General features: G+C 38.9%; 1 protein-coding gene across 1 annotated transcript in view; it reads left to right on the top strand.

Annotated features, from left to right (window-relative positions):
- Window positions 1–21,229, top strand: part of LOC136863945 (zinc finger protein on ecdysone puffs) — a 259,166-nt gene that overhangs the window by 162,690 nt on the left and 75,247 nt on the right. The window contains exon 10 of the mRNA XM_067140395.2: window positions 10,358–10,430. Coding sequence (XP_066996496.2) covers window positions 10,358–10,430 — 73 coding nt within the window. The remainder of the gene's footprint in view (window positions 1–10,357; window positions 10,431–21,229) is intronic.

Genomic DNA, 21,229 nt, shown 5'->3' with positions numbered 1-21,229 from the left:
GTGTATTCCTATTAAAATAATGACTAAAGATAATCGTGAATTTTATATGAATCACCCTGAAGAATTGTGTTCATATTTGAAGATGGCGTTCAACCATGTAGTGGCTTCATTTCTCCGGGACTCCACTCCTAGAATCAGAGCTGTGCTACCGTCTTAGCTCAACATCCTGGTGATGACTTCACATGTAAAATCCTCTTCCTTTTGTTGAATCCCCTTGCAAATATAACATTGAATGTTTCACTAGCACTATAGAGTCCACTTTGAGTTGTCAGGAAGATCCGCTTGGTTTTCAGAGAAACAAAAGTTTTAGAATTTTGTCCACAACTATGTGAAATTTTTACAATGCACAACTGCATGGAAAATACTTGACTTTGGTTCGGCAATCAATCAACAAAGGAGAAAGAATTTTCTCATCACTTGTGTGCCATTTCCATTGTTCTGAGAGCAATTTACTTGAGTCTAATTGCACGCGATTACCGCTAGTAAACTTTGTGCCTAAAGTTATAGAATATCAAGGAAATACAGAGTAGCGTGAAAGAGTAATGGTCACGATCGCAGGAGCAGTGCATAAGACAAATTACTGTTCGAATTGTTATCGCCAACACTAATACTCGCTTATAACCATTTGAACTACCTGGAGGTGTGACACGATGTAAATGTTCTATCAGTTATCATATTTCATTACTGTAAGTTCATTGGTTCATATCTCACAGAATATTGTGGAATAAAATGCACGTTCAGTTCTGGTTGTGAGATGATCCACTTCGTATCACACGACACAAGTCTCCACCTTCACAAGGTTGAGAAGAAAAAGAACAACAAAACACTGCGGTTGGGCAAGCTAAATATCACAGCTGGCAACTGGCCTTGGTCAAGGTTATTCAAACGCAGTTGACATTAGATTATTCACTTACCTGGCAGGGAAAATTGTCGCGGCCTCTCAATTGCAGTTATAATTTATACAGTTAATGTGACTGGGACAGTTCATACTTTGAGTCAGAAACAGGTCCAATAAAGCGCCTTCCAGGAATCATTAATGAAGAAAGGGAGTGTATAGGTGAGAATTTATAGAAGGCAGAAGTATTCAGTCAGCTTTATTAAAAATAATGTCTGTGTAAAGGAAATGACTAAAACTAGCAGGGCACTTTAATTTGCCTGCAATAGTGTTGCCATTATTCTTTTCCAGAAAATGTGGACAGGTGTATACATGACAAAAATCTGTGTCATATCAGCAAAAGAGCTTTGTTTTAAAGCAAAATTAATATCATGGCAATGTTAAAAGTTTTACACTAAATGCATCAATTTATCATACTCTAGTATTTGTACTTAGTCATTAGGGTTTCTTATTATACCAATCATGTTTTACAGAAGACTGTACTTTTCAAGGTACTTTGATTTTTGAAGTGAAACTGTAAATCAATATGGATTGTGGGATTGGTCTGGGATGGTACCTATGGCTGGCAGCATTGCAACAAAATTATGTATGCCGAATATTTCTACGTAACTCTGAATCTACAAGAGGTATCCGAATGCGCCATGTGCTGAAACGCACTGCAAAAGTAACTTCTTGGTTTTCTGTGATTTTTAGATAATCTTGTCACAGCCTTGAGTTTTGAAACCGTATGCAATTTGAACCTTCTCTCTTGCTCCATATTTGGCTTATTAATGGAAAGGGGAAAGTTGAAAGAGAGTTAAATAATTGACCTTCTTAGAATTGATCATGTCATCATAGAAAAGATGATGGCCATCAAATGTGGGTATAAAATCTCTTATCACTGCCAGAGTAAAATTAGTGTTAGCTGGACATAAAATCATGCAAACACTTTGCTAGTGGGTTCATTTTAAGGTGCGTAGATTGTGTTAGGAAATAAAATCACAAAACTGAATTTGTAAAGGTTAAAAAATGGATAGGAATATTATTTAAAAAACACATTTCATGCAAAATGTCTAAATATCTTCTAAATAAGGAAGAGGATGCCCAAAGAGAGGTGTTAGAGGATAGAATAGTGTGGAATTCTGGATCTAAAAAGCGCAGAAAGTCATCCACGGAACGTTTCAGTCAATTTCGGGAATGACATACCCGAACCGACAGGGTATTGTACGCCTACTACTTGTGTGCAATCAGTGGAAGGTAACGGCGATGGTTGTGCCACCACTGACGTTGATGACGTTTGAGTGCAATGGAATGCAACGGTAGTGAAGTGTCAGAAGTAGAAATATAATTTCATTTATTCATTTCAATTTGTACTCGTCCTCGACTCACAAGGAGACATTGCCTGCAATAAACGCTTACGGTAGTGTCGCGGACAATATCTGTTAGCCTCACTTTTTCTACTGCACATATATGTTTGTCCCTTGGACCCGTTTCCTGTTGCATGGCTGGAGATGATGTGAAATGAAATAATATTCCACTTTTCTTTTTACTGCCGGATGCCCTTCCTGATGCTAACCTCAGTTGAGTAGTCAATGGAGATCACATGAATGACAGTAAATGAAATTCCGTAAGGAGTTGGCACTGTCCGGAAATGAAAATGGGGAAACCACAGAAAACTATTCTTAGAACAGCTGCTGGTGGGATTCAAATCCAATTGTCTCCCGAATGTTGAGCTTGGCTCCTTATCTGTAACATGTTAACGTGCATGGCACACACTCTCTCTGTGCACATAAGTTCATAAAAAATTCAATTACATGTTATACTGAACGTCAGGAATGACCCTAACAGTTGCTTACTGGGCGACAAAGATCTCGTAGTATTCATGTGTTTTGCTGTAGAAATGGGGTTCTTTATGTCCTTCCTTCCACCATGTGCAGTCAATAACTATTAACTGGGAATGTAGTAATTTTTGCATTACTTGCATGATATTTTGGAAACGCAGCAGTATTTACAGATATAATTTGTTCTGACATAATATACCTCTCACATATTTTACCTTGATTTATAATAAATTTACTCGTATAATTGGCAAAATATACTTTATTTTGGTTTTCCACTTCTGTCTTTGATGTCTGTAAATTATCAGCCTGTAGGCTGGTTTGATCCGCAGATGGCACCACAGAAAGTTTTGCAGTTGTAATGAAACTGCTAAAACAGATCGTGGAGCCATAATGAGGCATACTAGGCAAGATGATGAATGAGGCCATATCTTTAATGATAATGTTATTGGTTTAATGTCCCACTAACATTTTTATGGTTTCCAGAGATGCCAGCCAGAGTGCTGCAGTTTTGTCCCCTGCCGTTGTTATCCTCACTGAGTTTCACATGTTGACTGATTAGTACCTTCCACAACATCCCGATGCACTAGTTGTGCTCTAAATGTCATTACTCAGCACTGTCCATGCTTCCATACTGCCGCAGCCATAAATGAGACTGTGACTTAGGTGAACACTGCAATTTGTTCTGGCCTGTTGCACTGTCTTACATGAATAATTATAAGTATAAACATTTTCTCTAATGGTTGTATTAGGTAGAAATGCAATTGTTTAATATATACAAAACCGATCCACCCATTTAAAAGTGTATCAGGCAAAGATGAAACAGAACTGGAAGTGAATAATTGTAGGTGAATTCTGCATTGGTACTTCTGCCATCTGTTTTATGACGTGTAGACTTATTACTCCAAGGTGGACAGTAAAACGATTCCATGAGGTTGATAGTTTAGTAGGCAGGAGAGCAATTCCTTGCTGTTGGAAGTTTGAATTTATTTCAATATTGTATCTTATGTACTTGCTGAGCGACTGTACAGTTTGGGTCACGTATATCTGTCAGCTTCCATTTGGAAGATGGTGAGTTTGAATCCCACTGTCAGCAGCCCTGAAGGTGGTTTTGCGTGGTTCTCATTTTCACACCAGGTAAATGCTGGGGCTGTACCTAAATTAAGACTATGGCTGCTTCCTTCCCACTCCTAGCCCTTTCCTACCCCATCATCGCCGTACGACCTATCTATGTCGGTGCAATATAAAGCAAACTGTAAAGAAATAATTACGTACCTAAGTGCTAAATTTAAAAAAAAGAAATTCTGGGACTTTCAGAGCAATTTTACTGGCCAGGATGATTATTCTACCCTTAATTCTGGGACAGTTTGGGTTTACCAGGTGTATAGCAAATCCTAACTTATATGATAAAGATATTTACAAACAAAACAAAAACAGGAACATTTGAAAGTTAGAAAGGCAGCAGGAATTAATATTTTTGGCAATGTGCTGAGTGAAATGGGTTAGGATATACACTGCAGTTTCGATAAAGTGAAACACTCGGAAGCAATTGTCTGAAACACGCCAAAATCAGAGGACGTGTAAAACAGTGGAATCACAATAAGTTATATAAATTACAGGGAGATGGCATGCACGTACGCCCAGCTGTGCCCTCCTGTGTGTGACGGGCCAGGTCAGTGTTACGCAACACTCATTTGGTGCAGAGCCGTCATACGAAGTGGAAACGTGTACCCAAGTGTCACTATGCCTCGCCGACATCACAGGGTGGAAATATCAGGACGTGAGTGTGTTTGAATGGGGAAGAATGATGAGGGTACAGGAGGTGGGTGTATGTCGCTCCGTGATATTGCAGCTCATATAGGGCACGCTGCTTCACCAGGGAGGTGTATGTGGAACCAGTGGAGAGGAGAGGGCCATACACAGCACCAACAGGGCACTGGATGACATAATGTGACCACAGCGTGAGATAACCGCCACCTTGTCCGCTTGGCTGTAAAGGACAGAACAGCTTCATTCACATTGGCTCTACATTGGAGCACAGCAATGGGTGCGTACATGTCTGCATTGACAGTTTGACACAGTCTTCTGAAGGGCTGGACTGGTGGCACACATGCCATTGCAGCGGCTTCCATTGATCAGCAACCACCAACGCAGCGGACTGCAATGGGCACGTGGTGAACACCGACACTGGCGTGCTGAGTGGCAAAATGTAGTCTTTCGGGGAGTCCCACTTCAGCTTGTCCTACAGTGATGGCCGCATGTGCTTTAGATGCCGCCGTGGTGAATGCAATCGGGCAGACTCTATTCTAGAGCGGCATAGCGGACAAATTCCAATTTGGTTTTGGGCGCCATTATCTATAACATGCAATCTCGCCTCCTACGTCATAAGGGCAATCTGAAGAGCTACCACATCAGGGAGATTTTACACCCTGACTCACTGCCTCTCCTGCTGGCCGTTCCACACTCCATATTCCAGCAGGACAATGCCCAGCCGCATGTGGCGAGAAATGTGCAAGCTTTCTTTGAAGAACGACGGGTACCACTGCTTCCCTGGCCTGCCTGTTCGCCTGACATGTCGTCCATCGGACATGTCTGGGATATGGTCGGTCGGCAACTTGTTCGTTCAGGTTCTCCTGCAGCCACTGTTGATGATTTGTGGACGTGCCTATAAACCGTGTGACAAGAGTATTTCCTAGCAGCATATTCAGGCACTCTTTGATTCCATACCATGACATCTAGTGGCTCTGATTGCAGTGCGTGATCGCACTGCTCCGTACTGAAGTTCCAGTCACCGTGCATGTACAGGTCTGTAATTGTAATCATTTGTGCCTTGTCATATTCCTAATCTGTGGAATAAATTGCATTGTGATCACAGCGCTCGGTCGTGGTGTTTCACTTTCTCCAAACAGCAGTGTGGTACTTTACTGAAGTACAGTAGCCTACTAACAGTATTTCATTACTGTTTGCATGGAGGGGCTTTACCAAATTAATTGAGAGTTGCTATTATTGTCCCACTGTACAAAGGAAATGGGAAAGCATTTTGTCTGATTATGTTAGACTGCAAAATTACTGACTCATCTTCTAGAAATGAGTTCAGGATTAGGAAACGTTACTCCACTGAGGCTCAACTTGCAGGATTCCAGCAGGATACACTAGATATTTTAGATTCGGGAGATTAGGTGGACTACATAAGTATTGACCTATTCAAGGCTTTTGAGAGAGTAAATCATGGGACACTACTGACAAATGTGTGGGTTGAACGACTAGACAATAGTGTGGCTGAATGGGTGGCTACATTTCTAGAAAATAGAACTCCGAGAATTAGAATGGGTAAAGCATTGTCTGATCCTGTAATGTTTAAGAGGGGGGGGGGGGGGGGTTTGCAGGTCGGTATTATTTCACTTTTGTTTTCATATACCTAATATAAATGATCTGAGTGAAGAAATGTTATCACAGGTAAGACTTTTTTGCGGAAGATGTTATACTGTATAGAGTAATAAATAAGTTGCAGGATTTTGAGACAGACAGGAGACAATGGTATGATTATAAATGAGGTGAAAAGTCAGGTTGTAAGTTTCATCAAAAGGAAAGCCCTTTCAGTTGTAATTACTGTGTTAATTGATTATAAAACATGTATAAAACATGGGGATCACTGTATCTTCGTGTTAAGGAATGATCTTCATTGGAATAATCACATTAAAGGGGTTGGAAATAACGGTTACAGATCTCTTCATATGGTTATGAGGGTATTTAGGGCTTGTAGTAAGGATGAAATGGAAGTTCATGAACAAGTTACTGTATGGAATCGGGAGATGGAGGAAAACGGAATGAAAATGCGTGCAGAGAAGAGGACTAGTGATGACAAGAGGTAATATATAAGGCTGAGGGAATATTGAAGTATATGGAAGACAATTAGAAGTTGTGAAAAGCTTCAAATATTTGGGGAGTATACTTGCAGAAGATGGGAAAGTAAATGAAGAAATTAGGGAGAATCCAGCAAGCCAATGGGTTTTACCATTGTGGGGGGCCCAGAGAAATACAAGAAAATTCTGTACTTATTGTGTTATGCTCCAATTTTGGCATACATGGCGAGCACATGGATAATAAAAACATATGATGAAAGCAGAATCCAGCTAGCCGAGATGAGATTCGTTAGGGGAATAATTGGGAAGACGCGCAGGGATAAAGTCAGATATGTAGAAATCAGAGAGCGAATTAGTCCCTAAACTGCAAGACAAGGTAGAGACCAGTAAGCTGAAATGGTGTTGACACATGATGAGAATGGAAGAGGATGGAGTTCTTAAGCGAGCATTTTTGGAGAAAATAATAGGAGGAAGTCAACGGGGAAGGCCCAGAAAAAGGTTGACGGATATGGTGAAGGAGAGTGTAGAGAAGAGAGGAGTAAAAGAAGAAATATTGGAGGAAGGAAGGGAGTGGTGGAGAGATAGAAAACTGTGGAGGTCTTTGATTCAGAACCCAACCCTAAAGACTGGAAACAGGAAATCAAGAAGAAGAATGTAAAGGAGAGGGCCTGTAAGTCACTGGTAAGACTTCAGTTACAGTGTGGTTCCAGTGTGAGACCCTCACCAGGAATACTTGATTCGAGGACTAGAAATAGCACATTATGGTCTGGGTGATTTCTGACAAGAGAATAGTGTTGTTATGGAAATGTTGCAATCATTGGGGTGGGAAGGCTTGGGTTTAAGAAGACAAGCTGCTCTACTATGTGGTATGTTCCAAGCTGTCAGCTGAGATATGTCATGGAATAACATGTGTGGACAGATAAGCTAGAGTGGAGTTTTTTAAATGAGGAAAGACTATTGATATGAAGGTAAAGTTGGAATTCTGGAGGACAAATTGAGGCCAAATATTAGTTTATAGGGAGAGGATTTGGGGAATGGACTAATTTACTTAACGAGATGTTGGGTGAATCAAATAAGAATTCAGTAAAAACTTTTCCACCTGATCGATACTTTTATTATTTAACCTTAGGCTAAATTATGTCATTAAAAACTGCAGTACATGTTCAATTGCTTGGCAATCATCATCAGCTGCTTATCTTATAGCTTAGGCGAAAGAACATAAAACATTTGATAATTAAAATTTGTTGGTAAAGGACACTTAATGGAGAGGGAGGGTGGGATGGGGGGAGGGGGATGTTAAAATTAGATATAAAAATTAAAAAGCTATTTCTAAACCACGTCAAAGGGTTAGACCTGTGGATACACTATGTGGATGACACATGTGCTATAATTAAGAAGGACCTTAATGATAGTCGTAGTGTTTTGAACTCCCTGAACAACCTAGATCCCAAAGTACAATTTACTATTGAAGAAGAGGAAAATAATTCAATCAATTTTTTGGACATAACTACAACTAGGAAAGGAAACCAATTTTATTTTGGAATATACAGAAAACCAACATTCACTCCAACCACAATCCATAACAACTCCTTACATCCTGAATCACAGAAAAAATCTGCCTATCATAGCTTTAATAGAGCTTTCGAAATTCCGCTAACCGATAAAGAGAGGAATAAAGAACTTAATTTCATTCGACAACAAGCCCTCCTTAAGGGCTTTAATTTAAAAATGATCAACGGGCTAATCACTAAACGCAAATATAAACAGCAAACGAGTCTAATTAAACAAACAAAACGGACCAAAAAATATGTGAGGTTCACTTTTAATAATCCGAACATTTATACAATCACCAACTTGTTTAGGAAACATTATTATTATTATTATTATTATTTATTTTCCACTAATTGTAGTTACAATTTAGGGATGGTGAATGGAGAAAGGGCATAGCCCCATATACACAAAAGTGCCTCCATCACCACTTAAATGACATTGAGATAGCATTCTCAACGAACAACAACACTAGACACAGGTTCTTTAATCATAGCAAGGTCAACAAGAATAATGAAAGTAAGTTCCAAAACTCAGGAATTTACAAGTTGACATGTAATCAGTGTCGGGCCACATGTCGGGCAATCCGGGCGCAATTTCATAATAAGATATCAGGAGCACATTAATGCCGAGAGACACAAGAGGTTTTCGGCAACGGGCGAACATATGAGAGAGACAGGACACAAATTTACAAGCATCAACCAGGATCTCGTAATTATCAAAAGACTAAGTAAGGGAAGACTAATGAATGGTTTGGAAAGTATACACATATTTCTAGACAAAATGTTAAATAAGGATAAAAATTTAAATGAAACAAACGAACAAAGAAACCCCTTATTTGAACACATTTTAAGATACATGGAAGTATTAGAAAGTAATCGAACACGCCCAGTGAAAGCAGGAACCTATCACAAAGCAGCTACGTCACAAACTAAACCAATCCCCTTAACTGGACAACAAAATGACAACACACACTCATTTCCCCTTCCCCCTCCAAACCAAGCCAGTAAAACGCACTTGTCACACAGCTATTACACTAGGTCGAAGACGGCAGAGACAGAAACAAACAAGTAAACTCCGTAACCAGCATAAATTGGACAGGGGTAAGTTTAAAATAGTTTCTTTACGGCATAATAACTCTGTGCAAGAAACATGTTTCCAGATTCTCTTAAATAACCAACACGTTCTTCTGCCGGTTTCAGGTCACACCAAATGTGCTAATCTTTTAAAGATTTAGAATAAATTTACACAATGAACAATTAAATAGGGGTAAGTTTTTGGCCTTTACAATTCTCTTCAAATATGTACAATTCATTTGGATAACAGAATCTCAAACAAAAATCTTTTTAATTAATAATAATGTCCTCCCTGCCGGTTACAGGTCGTACTTCAAACTATCCGTCTAAATGAAATACTGAACAAATTCGACCATAGTTAGCATAAATTCTTCTACCGGACAATAAGAATGATCTAGAAAAATGAAGGACAACACATAATCAAGACAAGTGAATTGAACATTGAGTGAAACACAGCTGAACCTAATGAAGAACTAGTGTAGTGACATAGAAGGAATTTTAGGAAGTTTTAGTTTAGAAATGGCTTTTTAATTTGTATATCTAATTTTAACATCGCCCCACCCTCCCTCACCATTAAGTGTCCTTTACCAACAAATTTTAATTATCAAATGTTTTATGTTCTTTTGCCTAAGCTATAAGATAAGCAGCTGATGATGATTGCCAAGCAATTGAAACATGTACTGCAGTTTTTAATGTCATAATTTAGCCTAAGGTTAAATAATAAAAGTATCGATCAGGTGGAAAAGTTTTTACTTAATTCTTATTTGATTGCAATATCAATACGGAATGAAGTGGATAGTATGTAATATGTTGGGTGAATGTTGAACTTACCCGAATCTGTTTAAGAAAGACTAGATAAACATTTGATAAGGGATCAGTCACCTGGGTGACATCCCTAAATGACATTGGTGATTGATTGAACTCGCCCTATTGGAGGCTACGCACATTGTGTGGCCTCCGTCATGAATATGCAAAATTTCTATTTGGAATATAAGTTATTTATTGTATCTATGCTGTCATTTTAGATAGTTATAATTTTTCAGTCTCTCGTAGAATTTGTTTGGAAGTAAACTATTCTAATTGAGTTTTGTAGATAATCCATAATAGTTGATTTTATACTTTCCCTTTTATGTGCAACATCTTTTGATCTCTCAACAGAAATGCCCTGAAGGAGGTGATGACATGAAGCTGGATACAATTGAACTGGATGATTTTGAACTAGATGATAAAGGTAATTATGAATTCCTTTATGCATGTGAAACTAAATCTCAGAACACTCATGGTTAGCAGGAGGAGGCGTCCACATAAATATTTAATAGATAGAAGCAGAGTAAACGAAAGATTGGATTAAAAATCACTCCGTGGGTGATGTTAACATCCAAGAGAGTGTATAATGTATACATACAGTTGAACCTTGATAATTCAAAATCGGTCAATTCAAAGGAAAATGAAATGAAAACCTACAACCCTGTTTTCCAGTCTTTGACCGGGTCAGGGATGTAATGAATGAACCATATATAGGCTATTAATACAATGGGGTCGCCACTCCCAAAGTGATTTTATGAATGACTGATAAATGCTATAAAATGACAATGGAGAGTGTTGCTGGAATGAAAGATGACAGGGAAAACCGGAGTACCTGGAGAAAAACCTGTCGCCTCTGCTTTGTGCAGCACAAATCTCACATGGAGTGACCGAGATTTGAACCACTGTATCCAGCGGTGAGAGGCTGATGCGCTGCCGTCTGAGCCACGGAGGCTCTGGTCAATTCAAAATCCCGCCTAATTCGAAGAAGCTCTCATTCTCGGAAACATACGGTACAGTTTTACATGTTATTTAAATTGTTTAATTCAAAATACGGATAATTCGTCATTTGAAGAACAATATCGGTCCCATTATCGAAATTCAGACTTTTAATTCAAAACTGCCTATACATTTTATGAGAAATAGTATTTTACACAGTAATTTAACCCTTTCAAGGTCGGGTTTTCTAAACGCTCACATACCCCACAATTTAGGTTTTTACAGGCACATAAATAAATCTCTCTATAAATAGCAAAACACACTCATTGGACATTATATTCACAAAAATGGATAAAATACAGATGAATGAAATGAAAAACAACAATATCACACAATTTACCTGCTTAAAAGTTTTTTTGTATGATATTCCTCAAAGCACGGGGCTGAGCACAAACCAATATTCTTCCAAGGTATGTTTGTTTACATGACCCATTAATACTTATTGCTAAAACAAATACATTTCTTCGACAGTAACATCAGTCCATTTTGACGCTAGGGATGTGGGAGAAATGACCTAATTATTCTCTACATATTGCGAGTGATACAAGTTCGTTCCTATGACTATTTTTTCCACTAAGGTATGCGGAAAAATTATTTTGAAAATGTCTAGTTCTGGAGAGTTTTCATTCAAATATTGATCCTGGATTCCGGCAAAATCAGGCTTATAGCCGAAATCAGTAGGTGAAAATTTATTAATACCCGTTTCTTTTTCCCAGAACCGATGATCAGTTGATATATTTCGTTTCTGCCTCTTCGCGGTAGCTGGTTATAATTCTTCATCATTGTCACTTACACCTTCATCGTCACAAGTTGAAACTTCGGGCACAATATCGTCAACACTTTCTAAGTCAATTTCACACAAATCTGAACCCTCACTTTCATCATTCATTAATATTTCAAACATTTTTTCATCACTTTTCAAAAACTTCCGCTTGCCTGCGAGCAGCCATGTTTATCAGATCGCATTGACTCGCAAGTGCGGTAGACATTCACATAAAAAATTTAAGTTAACAGCGTTCAAAAAGAGAATACAAATTAGCGCAAGCTTCCGTAATATAGCCGATAGATGGCAGATACGACAAATTCTTCAATCATTGCTGAAAGTCAAAGAGAAGCGAAGATATGATGCTTGGAAGTTCGACACGCAATATATTGCGCCGTAACTGCTGGGGCACTTCCCGCGAGGCGCAATATATTGCGCCGTGACCCGGAAAGGGTTAAATTCGGAACTTATGTAAGAACCCTGCATAAACCTAGATGTTTCAAAGCCCTCTGTCAACAGTAGGAGATATATGGAGTGGGAACTGCTGCAATTCAAGAGACTAGATTATTAGGGAATGGTATACAGGACATGGAGAAGTATACACTTTTTAAGAGTAGTACTGGTATAAATTTGGTACTGCATTTTGTGTTCAAAATTCACTAGTATCGTCAGTGCTGTCCTTTGAACATGTGAATGAAAGACTATGCTATTTGAGGGTACATTCCAAATGATTTAACATCACTGGTGAACTACCATGCCCCCACAAACAACAAAGATGATCATGTTTATGAGGATTTGTTAGAACTGTGGAGTAAATTACCCAAACATGGTGTCAAAATGATTTTGGGTGATTTCATTGCAAAAGTAGGAAAGGAAGAAATTTTTGTGCCAACACTAGGATGGGAAAGTCTGCATGATGGAAGCCATGCCATTAGACTAATCAATTTTGCTACTTCCACAACCATGAATGTGCGGAGTACCACCTTCCCACATAAACAAATGCATAAGGAAGCACGGTATCCGTGTGATGGTAAGACTGCCAATCAAATAGATCATGTACTCATTGATAACAGGCATAGAAGCTCCATAACTGATATCAGAGCTTACAGAGGACCTGAGATTGCATCTGATCACAATATGATAATTGTTTCTGTTAAAATTAAATTAAAAACCTCTTATAAGTCGCATACTGAGGAAAGATGAAAAGTTGACTCTGAGAAATTGAAGCAGGAGGATGAAAGATTAAAGAAAGTGGAAATTACAGATTTGATATTCTGGGAGAAGATCCTATAGAAGACAATAATGAAACAAATGAGAAGTTTGTGAACGAGTGTGGAATAATGCAAAACAAATCATGACAAAAGTAGCAGTGAAAGTGATACTAAAAGGTGTTGGTAAGAAAAAGAAATGGTTTGATGAGACATGTCAAGATGCAGTTAATGAAATGGCAATATGGAGTAATAAATGGCTGCAGTCTATTAAGAATATAAATGTTGAGGAACTATACAGAGAAAAACTATTAATGCCCATTCAGCTGCACAACAGAAGACCTGGTTAATGCGAAGCCAAATGCACTTGATGTCGCAAGGCTTTGGGCTCACATAGTTAATGTGGCTCTTCATCACTGAAGAATTTATAGTTTGTTTTATGTTTTATGTTTTTTCTCATATTTAATTTAAAACTTATGTATGCTTCTGACACGATATAAATAAAATGAAAGAATGTAGTAAATTAATTCGTAGAAAAAAACCCAAATAGAATCAGTCCAAGATGACTACAGAAACAGGAACATCCGCAAAAAAAAAAAAAAAAAAAAAAAAAAAAAAAAAAAAAAAAAAAAATTCAACGAAGATCAAATATTATGAGAAATAAGTCTAGAAGTGTAATTACTGATCATGACAATTATTAAATTACTGTAAGGAATACTCTGATTCCTTGCTGAATTGTGCTGATCCAGAAACCTGTATTGGTAAACCATCTAGTTCCCCATCAGAACAAATACCAGAGCTATCATATCAAGAGGTATTACAGAGTATTATACGTTTAAAAAGCAATAAAGCTTCAGGTAGTGTCAGCATTCCTGCTGAGCTTATTAAATATGGTGGAGAAAGATTACATAAATACATATTTAAGATCATTCTAAGTATATGGCACGGTGAAGTTATTCCAAAAGAATGGCAGGAATCGCTTATTGTCCCAATTCGTAAAGGAGGGGATAAGGAGGAACTTCAAAATTACCGTGGTATATCTCTTGTAAACACGGCCTATAAAATTCTGTCTTTTATTCTTTTACAGCATTTAAAACCATTTACTGAAAATGTTAGTGGGGATTATCAGAACGGTTTTCATAGTAACAGATCAACTACAGACAACCTATTTGCAATTAAGTCTATTAATGATAAGGTGTGGGAACACAAGGAGTCAGTTCATTATCTCTTCGTAGATTTCTTCAAGGCATATGATTCTAGCCATAGAGAAGGGCTGTAGAACATCATCATGGAGTTCGTCTTTCCCATACAATTAACAAGTGCAAACAGAAACTATGTTGCGTGCAATGGTATTCCTGATAAAGAGCCCTACCCCAGACTCTGCCTTTCTCTTTCTAACACCCGTCAAGTACACTTTATAATCTCCTATCTCTTCCTAGCACATCCAGATGCATCCTCTTTGCTGACTCAGCCAGTTCTACCTTCTTTCTTCCGTAAGCCCCATTAATATTGATAGCTCCCCATCGAATTCCATTTTGTTCGCCAAGTTGTTTCCAAGGAGTCCCTCGCCTGTCAAATGGGAGTGGGACTCCCATTACTCCCATAGGTCCGAGGCTTGCTTAAAATGTTCTGAGCTCGGTAAATTCATGAAGCAGGATGCTACCCTACTTGCACATAGTCCAAGTGAGGATCTCTCCTCTAACGGGTTATGGACCACCGGTGAATTGTATAGTCCTAGCCGCCTGAGCACAAGGAGGGCCACGACTCCGAATATGTCCGAGATGCCCACTCCCATTCCATAGCTACTGGTATCCCGACTCTCAGGACCACTTACTAGGCCACTTAGCCGTTGCCCATGGTTCACGAACTAGGACGTGACTACAGTAACCCACAAAGTTCGAATATTAGAAAAGGTTGATTCGTGTCGCGGAACACGTGTTTCATTGGCACGTGAATTGCAGCTTCCTGTTTCCACGCTGAATACAATTGTGAAAAACAGAGGATGCATTACATCAGGTGCTTCAGAATGCGGACCAAACACCAAGAAAAGGAAGTGTGCATCATACTGCAAATACGAGAAAATGGAAGAAATTTTAAAAAGTTGGTTTGAAACTTCGAGCCACAGGCATTCCAATTGATGGTGTACTCTAAGCGGCAAACGTTCTTGGCATTGAAAATTTCAGCGCGTCCAATGGCTGGATCGATCGATTTAGGAGAAGGTATAACCTAACCTATAAAACTATTTGTGGGGAATCTAATGCAGTTAGTGATGAAACTGTGGAAGAATGGATCGATAGAAATTGCAATAGCTGACCAAGGACTACGAACCCAGGAAGTGGACTGTTTTTCAGTGTGTTGCCCAGCAAGACTTTGGCGTTCAAAGGAGATAAATGCCATGGTGGGAAACACAGCAAGGCTCACAGTGATGTTGGGAGCCATTGCTGGTGGCTCTGAGAAGCACCACCCCTATGTGATAGGGAAATCTAAAAAGCCTTGTTGCTGCAAGAATGTGCGATCGTTACCTACTGCCTACGATGCCATCCATAAAGCTTGGATGACCTCAGGTCTTTTCCGACAGCAGTTAATTGCTCTGGATTCAAAAATGGGTGCTCAAAATAGGAAGATCCTTCTTTTCATCAACTGTTGTCCTGCACATCCCATGGATGTTAATTTCAGGAATGTGCAGTTAGAATTTCTGCCTGCTAACTGCACAAGCAACCTACAACCTAAGGATTTAGGGGTTATTCACTCCTTTAAGTCACTTTATAGGAAGAACCTGGTGCAGCAAATTTTATTCCTTATGGATGCTGGAAAGGATCCATCATCATTTAATGTTTCAATCCTGGATGCCCTTCACCTCATTGCAAAGTCTTGGAAAGCCGTGAAGCAGACTATCTCAAATTGTGTCTTGAAAGCAGGATTTTTCAAGAATCGTGCCGAATCTGAGCTGCCAGAATAAGGAGAATAAGAAGACGTCGACTTGCTACCTGATGTATGGAGAATGTTGCAGTCAGACTGCACTACTGAAGATTTTCTTCGGGTAGATGATTCTGTGATCACTGCAGAGGAAAGAAGTGTGGATGAGTTGGATTCTGAGCAAACAGTAGCCAAGTCTCCCACCAGTGACAGTGATGAAGCAGGGGAATACAGTGAGTGATGCCTACCAGTTCTGATGCAAGTGCAGCAGTGGATGTTTAATTCAGGTATCTGTCATCTGTAGAGGGGGGTAAAAAATAATTTTCATAACCTTTATCATACCTGCCAACCCTTCCGATTTACCCGGAAACTTTCCGGTTTTTAACTCATTTTCCGATTTATTTTTACTTCTTCCGATTTTTTACTAATATAACGTCTAGTACGGTCAATACTCTTTCCCTAGGATAAAGGATAAATTCTTACGTGCTTGTGTAATTTACGAATCTTCATTTTCAAGCGTATTTATTTGATAGTGTATTTCGTGAGTGTTTCGTCCGCCATCTTCTTGAATCTTGTTTCCCGCTCACCACAACAGCGCGTGCGCTTGATACAGCAGCTGGGAATTCGGAGCGGCGATCGTCCTTCAAGCAAGAGGCTCTCGCGTGGTAACGACTCCATTAATCGGGACGAAAGAATGTTATTTTGTTATTCGCGCGCTGTTAACATCGTTTCTGTGCGTAGTTTCGTCGGAGTTGTAGGCCACGTGTTTTTTCTTGCATTTCTATGCCCCCCCCCCCCCCGTATCAAAGTCGTATGTTAATAATGTACGGGACATATTGAATTGTTTTGTATGTGTTAGTTTCGCGTATTTAAGTGCATAATTTTAATGAGTTGAATGTTGTGTCGGTGACAGTTTCTGGCATTTTCTTTTTTTCGTTATGGCCAAAAAAATATGACAAACGTTATCTCCAAGCGTTCAGCGATACCTATACATTTCCGTTCATTTTACCGTATGATAAAGTAATCTACCGTATTTTCTCGCGTAATTAACGCCCTTGCATAATTTACGCATCCCAATATTTTGGGGTCCAATGTGAAGAAAAAGAAATGTTCACGTATTTGACGCACCCACAACTTCGAACATCCATCACTCAGCTCCGGATGCGTTTCGAAATAAAGATGTCAACTATTCAAGTAGCAGGCTTCCTATTGCGAAAGCGGGCATTCCAAACACAGGGCAACGTGCTGTTATTAGCAGTCAGGAAATGCCACTGCACTAGTTTTACGAGTGTTTCGGATACGGGACACTCTGTGATCTCAAAATTGTTTGTCAGTCCACAGCATTGGAGTAAGAGTGCATCTGACAAACTCGCGGTGATCAATTACGCCGAAACATATAGAGCAGCGGGCAGCAAGTATTCAGTGTCCAAATGAAACGTGCGCTACCGCGGTAACAGAAGTGCACTTCAAGCGGCCAACGAGTCTCGCAAAGCATTTCGCGGACCAAAAAGCGGCAAGTTTCCGCAAGTAGAGGATTATGTGCTTAAATATACGATTTTGTTACGCTATGTTGGATAAGCCGTTTCTCACGAAATGCTGTACTTTAAAGAATGATAGATAGTCGCGCCACATGGAATCAGTGTCTCGGATTTCAAAGTTAGCCGAGGCTTGATTAATTTTACGAAGAGAAATGACGAATGATTTCAACCATTTTCATCGCTTTGTGATTGAGAAGCGTAAAGTGTATGAATATTTGATCTCCCTTATAGGAACCGGAGGTCAGACGCCAATCAGTTTCCATATGCCACAAAGTCGAACAGTCGATAAGAAAGAAACATGCAGTGTTATCGGACGCGCTACCGGAAGAAAAAAAAAACAGCAACGATGTACCGGTACTGCAATGCTTTCTGTAACAGCTGATGGCAGAAAGCTTGCACCGTACATTGTTCTAAAACGAAAAACAATGCCTATAGCAAAATTTCCGCGATTGATCCACGTTCGTATTCAAGAAAAAGGGTGGATGGACACGTCACTCGTACAAGATTGGATACGAACGGTTGGAGGTAATGTAGCAGAGTCCCTCCTTCGGTGCCCGGCCCTTCTCGTATTGGACATTTTCTTTTTTTTTGCCGTTATGGTATGTCATTCAGGTCGTATTGTCAGCTCGTAATGAGAAGAATATTTTCTTATGTCGGTACTTCAAACCGACGTGTCTAACTTAGCTGATGTGCCCTATTTGACTTTTCAGAAAAAATCTCGCGCAGGAATTTTACGCCAAATGACTATAATCGCAAATGAGTTGAACCAATTGTGTGTATATTATATTTGTGTAACTTATCTTTTAAATTAAAATGAATTGTAAATAATTTGGAAATATCTGAATTCCTTGAATAATTTACGCATCCGAAGTTTTCGCCTGTATTTTTCGTCAAAAAAGTGCGTTAATTACGCGAGAAAATACGGTATTTTATACATTTTGTTGTGTGTGTCGGTGTGACATAAATTCGTATGTGTCATAAATGAGAGTGATAGGTACATTTTCTTATAACCATTTTCATGTTTTTTTAAGTTTTAGATTTTAAATTCAATGGTCAATTCGCATTGTAACTGTAGATATATCTTTTATCCTGACCTTTATTCACGTAGACTGTGGTGGAATATATGTGATGAAATCCAAGAATTTAAAAAATCTTCCTATTTTTGGTTGCTAAAAGTTGGCAGGTATGCTTTATGGGCTTCAAAAACAAATAGAGCTTATAAGTAATAAGAAGTGTAAACAGAGATAGATTCTGGACCATTTTGGTAGGAAGCAGTGATTGTGTAGTTTTCCATCTGGAATAAATTTGGGTTAATGCAAATGCAGAGAAAATATTGCACCTTAGATAATTCTATAGCCATTCTAAGAAAGTAACTACTGTAATAAAAGAATATGAGCAGAATTACAAAGGCAGTGTAGTCAACAGTAAATATAGTACAGTAATTAACTTACAGGGACATTTATTTGAGGTAAGTACAGTAAATCGATTGAGATTGAAATACTCTATAAATTAATAATATGCATTGATGTAACATTTACCGCCTTTTCCAGAGCATTCTTATATATACCTGTACAAGTTGTTTCCCCATGATTTACACTTCCCCCCCTTTTACACGTTCCCCCCCTTTTACAACAATATTCCTTGGTTCCTTGAAAAGTGTAAAAGAGGGTTAATACTGTAGTTGAATATTGTCTTGAATTATTATATACATTGAATAATTATTGAGTATAAAATTACAATGAAATATTTAGCATTTATTGTAATATAATACTGATTTACACATAAAAACACGAACAACTCTGAGGCAATGAAAGCAATTTATGTTGATAATTAAACATGATTTACAAGCAAATGTAACTTTTATTCGGTATCTGTAAGAATTCATAAATGTGAACAAAATAAACTTCAACAGTCCTAGATGTCCCCTTGGAATGAATGCTTGGCTGCCCATCATCTGACTGCATCAACTTTGTCTTCTCTTTTCGAACACCAACAGTAGTTGGCCATCATTGGTTAATTCCACCTCCCCTGGTGTCTTCTTTCTGCCTCCTTGATATCCAGGTGGAACCTCTCTCCCATCTCTTCACTAACAGCCCCAGGATTTTCCAGAAAGTGGTCGAGAAGAGAATGAAAGAAGTGCAGTTTCAGACTCATTCTTCACCCCAACTCTTTCATATTTTCCAACATCGTTTTCACTATTGTTCCATATTGTTCATACTTTACATTTCCTAGGAACTTCATTACGAAGTCTCTTATTGAATTCCATGCAGCAAGTTCCACGGCATTCGTCTGTTCAGACTTTCTGTCTTTCAGAAGCTTTCTAATTTGTGGTCCATTAAAAATGCCTTTTTTGAATTTTGCATCAGATAAATGTGGACATTTGCTTGCAATGTAGTTGGAACGGGGCCTACGTTTGTCCAAGGCCTTAACAAACTGCTTCATGATTCCATGTTTGATGTGTAGCGGTGGCAAAATAAGTTTTTGTGGGTTATCTAAGGCAGCATTTGTAACATTTTTCACACCAGGTGTCAAAACTTGTCCCTTGGGCCAGGAAGATCTTGACCATTGTTCGTCCCTAGCTCTGCTGTCCCATTCCCATAAATAACAAGGCAATTTAGTGTAGCCTGCTTGTTGTCCTAATAGAATACCACACACCTTCAAGTCACTACACACATCCCACCGGTGCTCATGATTATTTGATTTTATCTAAAACCGTTTGCATTATGGTGTCATTTTCTTTTAGTGAAATGGAATGTGCCACAGGAATCAAAGATAGAATGTTTCCATTATGAAGTAGTACAGCCTTTAAGCTCCTCTTAGTGGAATCCACAAACAATCTCCACTCTTCAGGATTGTAATCCCTCCCTAGCTGTTCTATCAATCCTGGAATGTCACAGCAGTAGGTCAGATCATCTTCCTTCTTAAAATACTTCCTGAACTTTTTATCTCTATGTCTATACCAAGAAAAGGTTGAACCTTAAAAAAAATATCTGTGGTATACCAGGAAAAGGTAGTTCCAGGCGCAAGACGTTTTGTTCCCTTTCAGTCATGACCCTAGCAGTTCACTTTTTTCTTTCGTGAGACCAAGGTTTCGTATCAGATCACTCAACTACGACTGTTTACACAATTGTGGACCTACTGCCTCTACGGCAGATGAAAAATCCATATCAACTTGCTCGTTATCAGAATTTGAGGAACCGTCAGTCAGGTGAACTGGTAGGAGGAGGTATTGGAATTTCTGGTCCATGACGAATACATAGGTCTCATTGCTGACTTTAAATTCAGGTACACAATACTGTCTTTGTTTCTGTTATTGAATCCCGCTACTTTACACAGGCAAAAGTAACAGTCCCTGGTATTGTCCTAGGCCTCGCGCCAAACCATTCCTATCACAAATGGAAGGGCCGTATGCAGAGGTGCCAACTATTACGGATTGTCCGTAATTATTACGGATTTCACCTCACGATTACGGAGTTACGGTCAAAGGGGAAATTATTACGGAAAAGCTGACATTATCACGAAAAAATAATTTTCGACGGAAACAAAAGAAAAGGAAAAATGTTGAGTCATTTCGAGCCTTTCTCCTAAATCGACTTTATTTCAATGCTTGTGAGTTGGCAACGATACTTATTCGATCGTGACTTTCTTTTGCTATCCATACGCGTTGTACAATTAATTGTGAATGAAGGAGCTCAGACGCTGCTCTTCTCCACTACAAATGCTTCAGTAATGTTGTATTTGCTGTGTTAAGTGAACCTGACAGTTGACAGAAAAATTGAGAAAGAAGTGAGGCCTACATTAA

Source organism: Anabrus simplex, chromosome 2 (assembly GCF_040414725.1).
Source record: "Anabrus simplex isolate iqAnaSimp1 chromosome 2, ASM4041472v1, whole genome shotgun sequence".
Lineage (NCBI taxonomy): Eukaryota > Metazoa > Arthropoda > Insecta > Orthoptera > Tettigoniidae > Anabrus > Anabrus simplex.
Note: the sequence above shows the minus strand (reverse complement) of the source record. Positions and strands in the feature narration are given on the sequence as shown.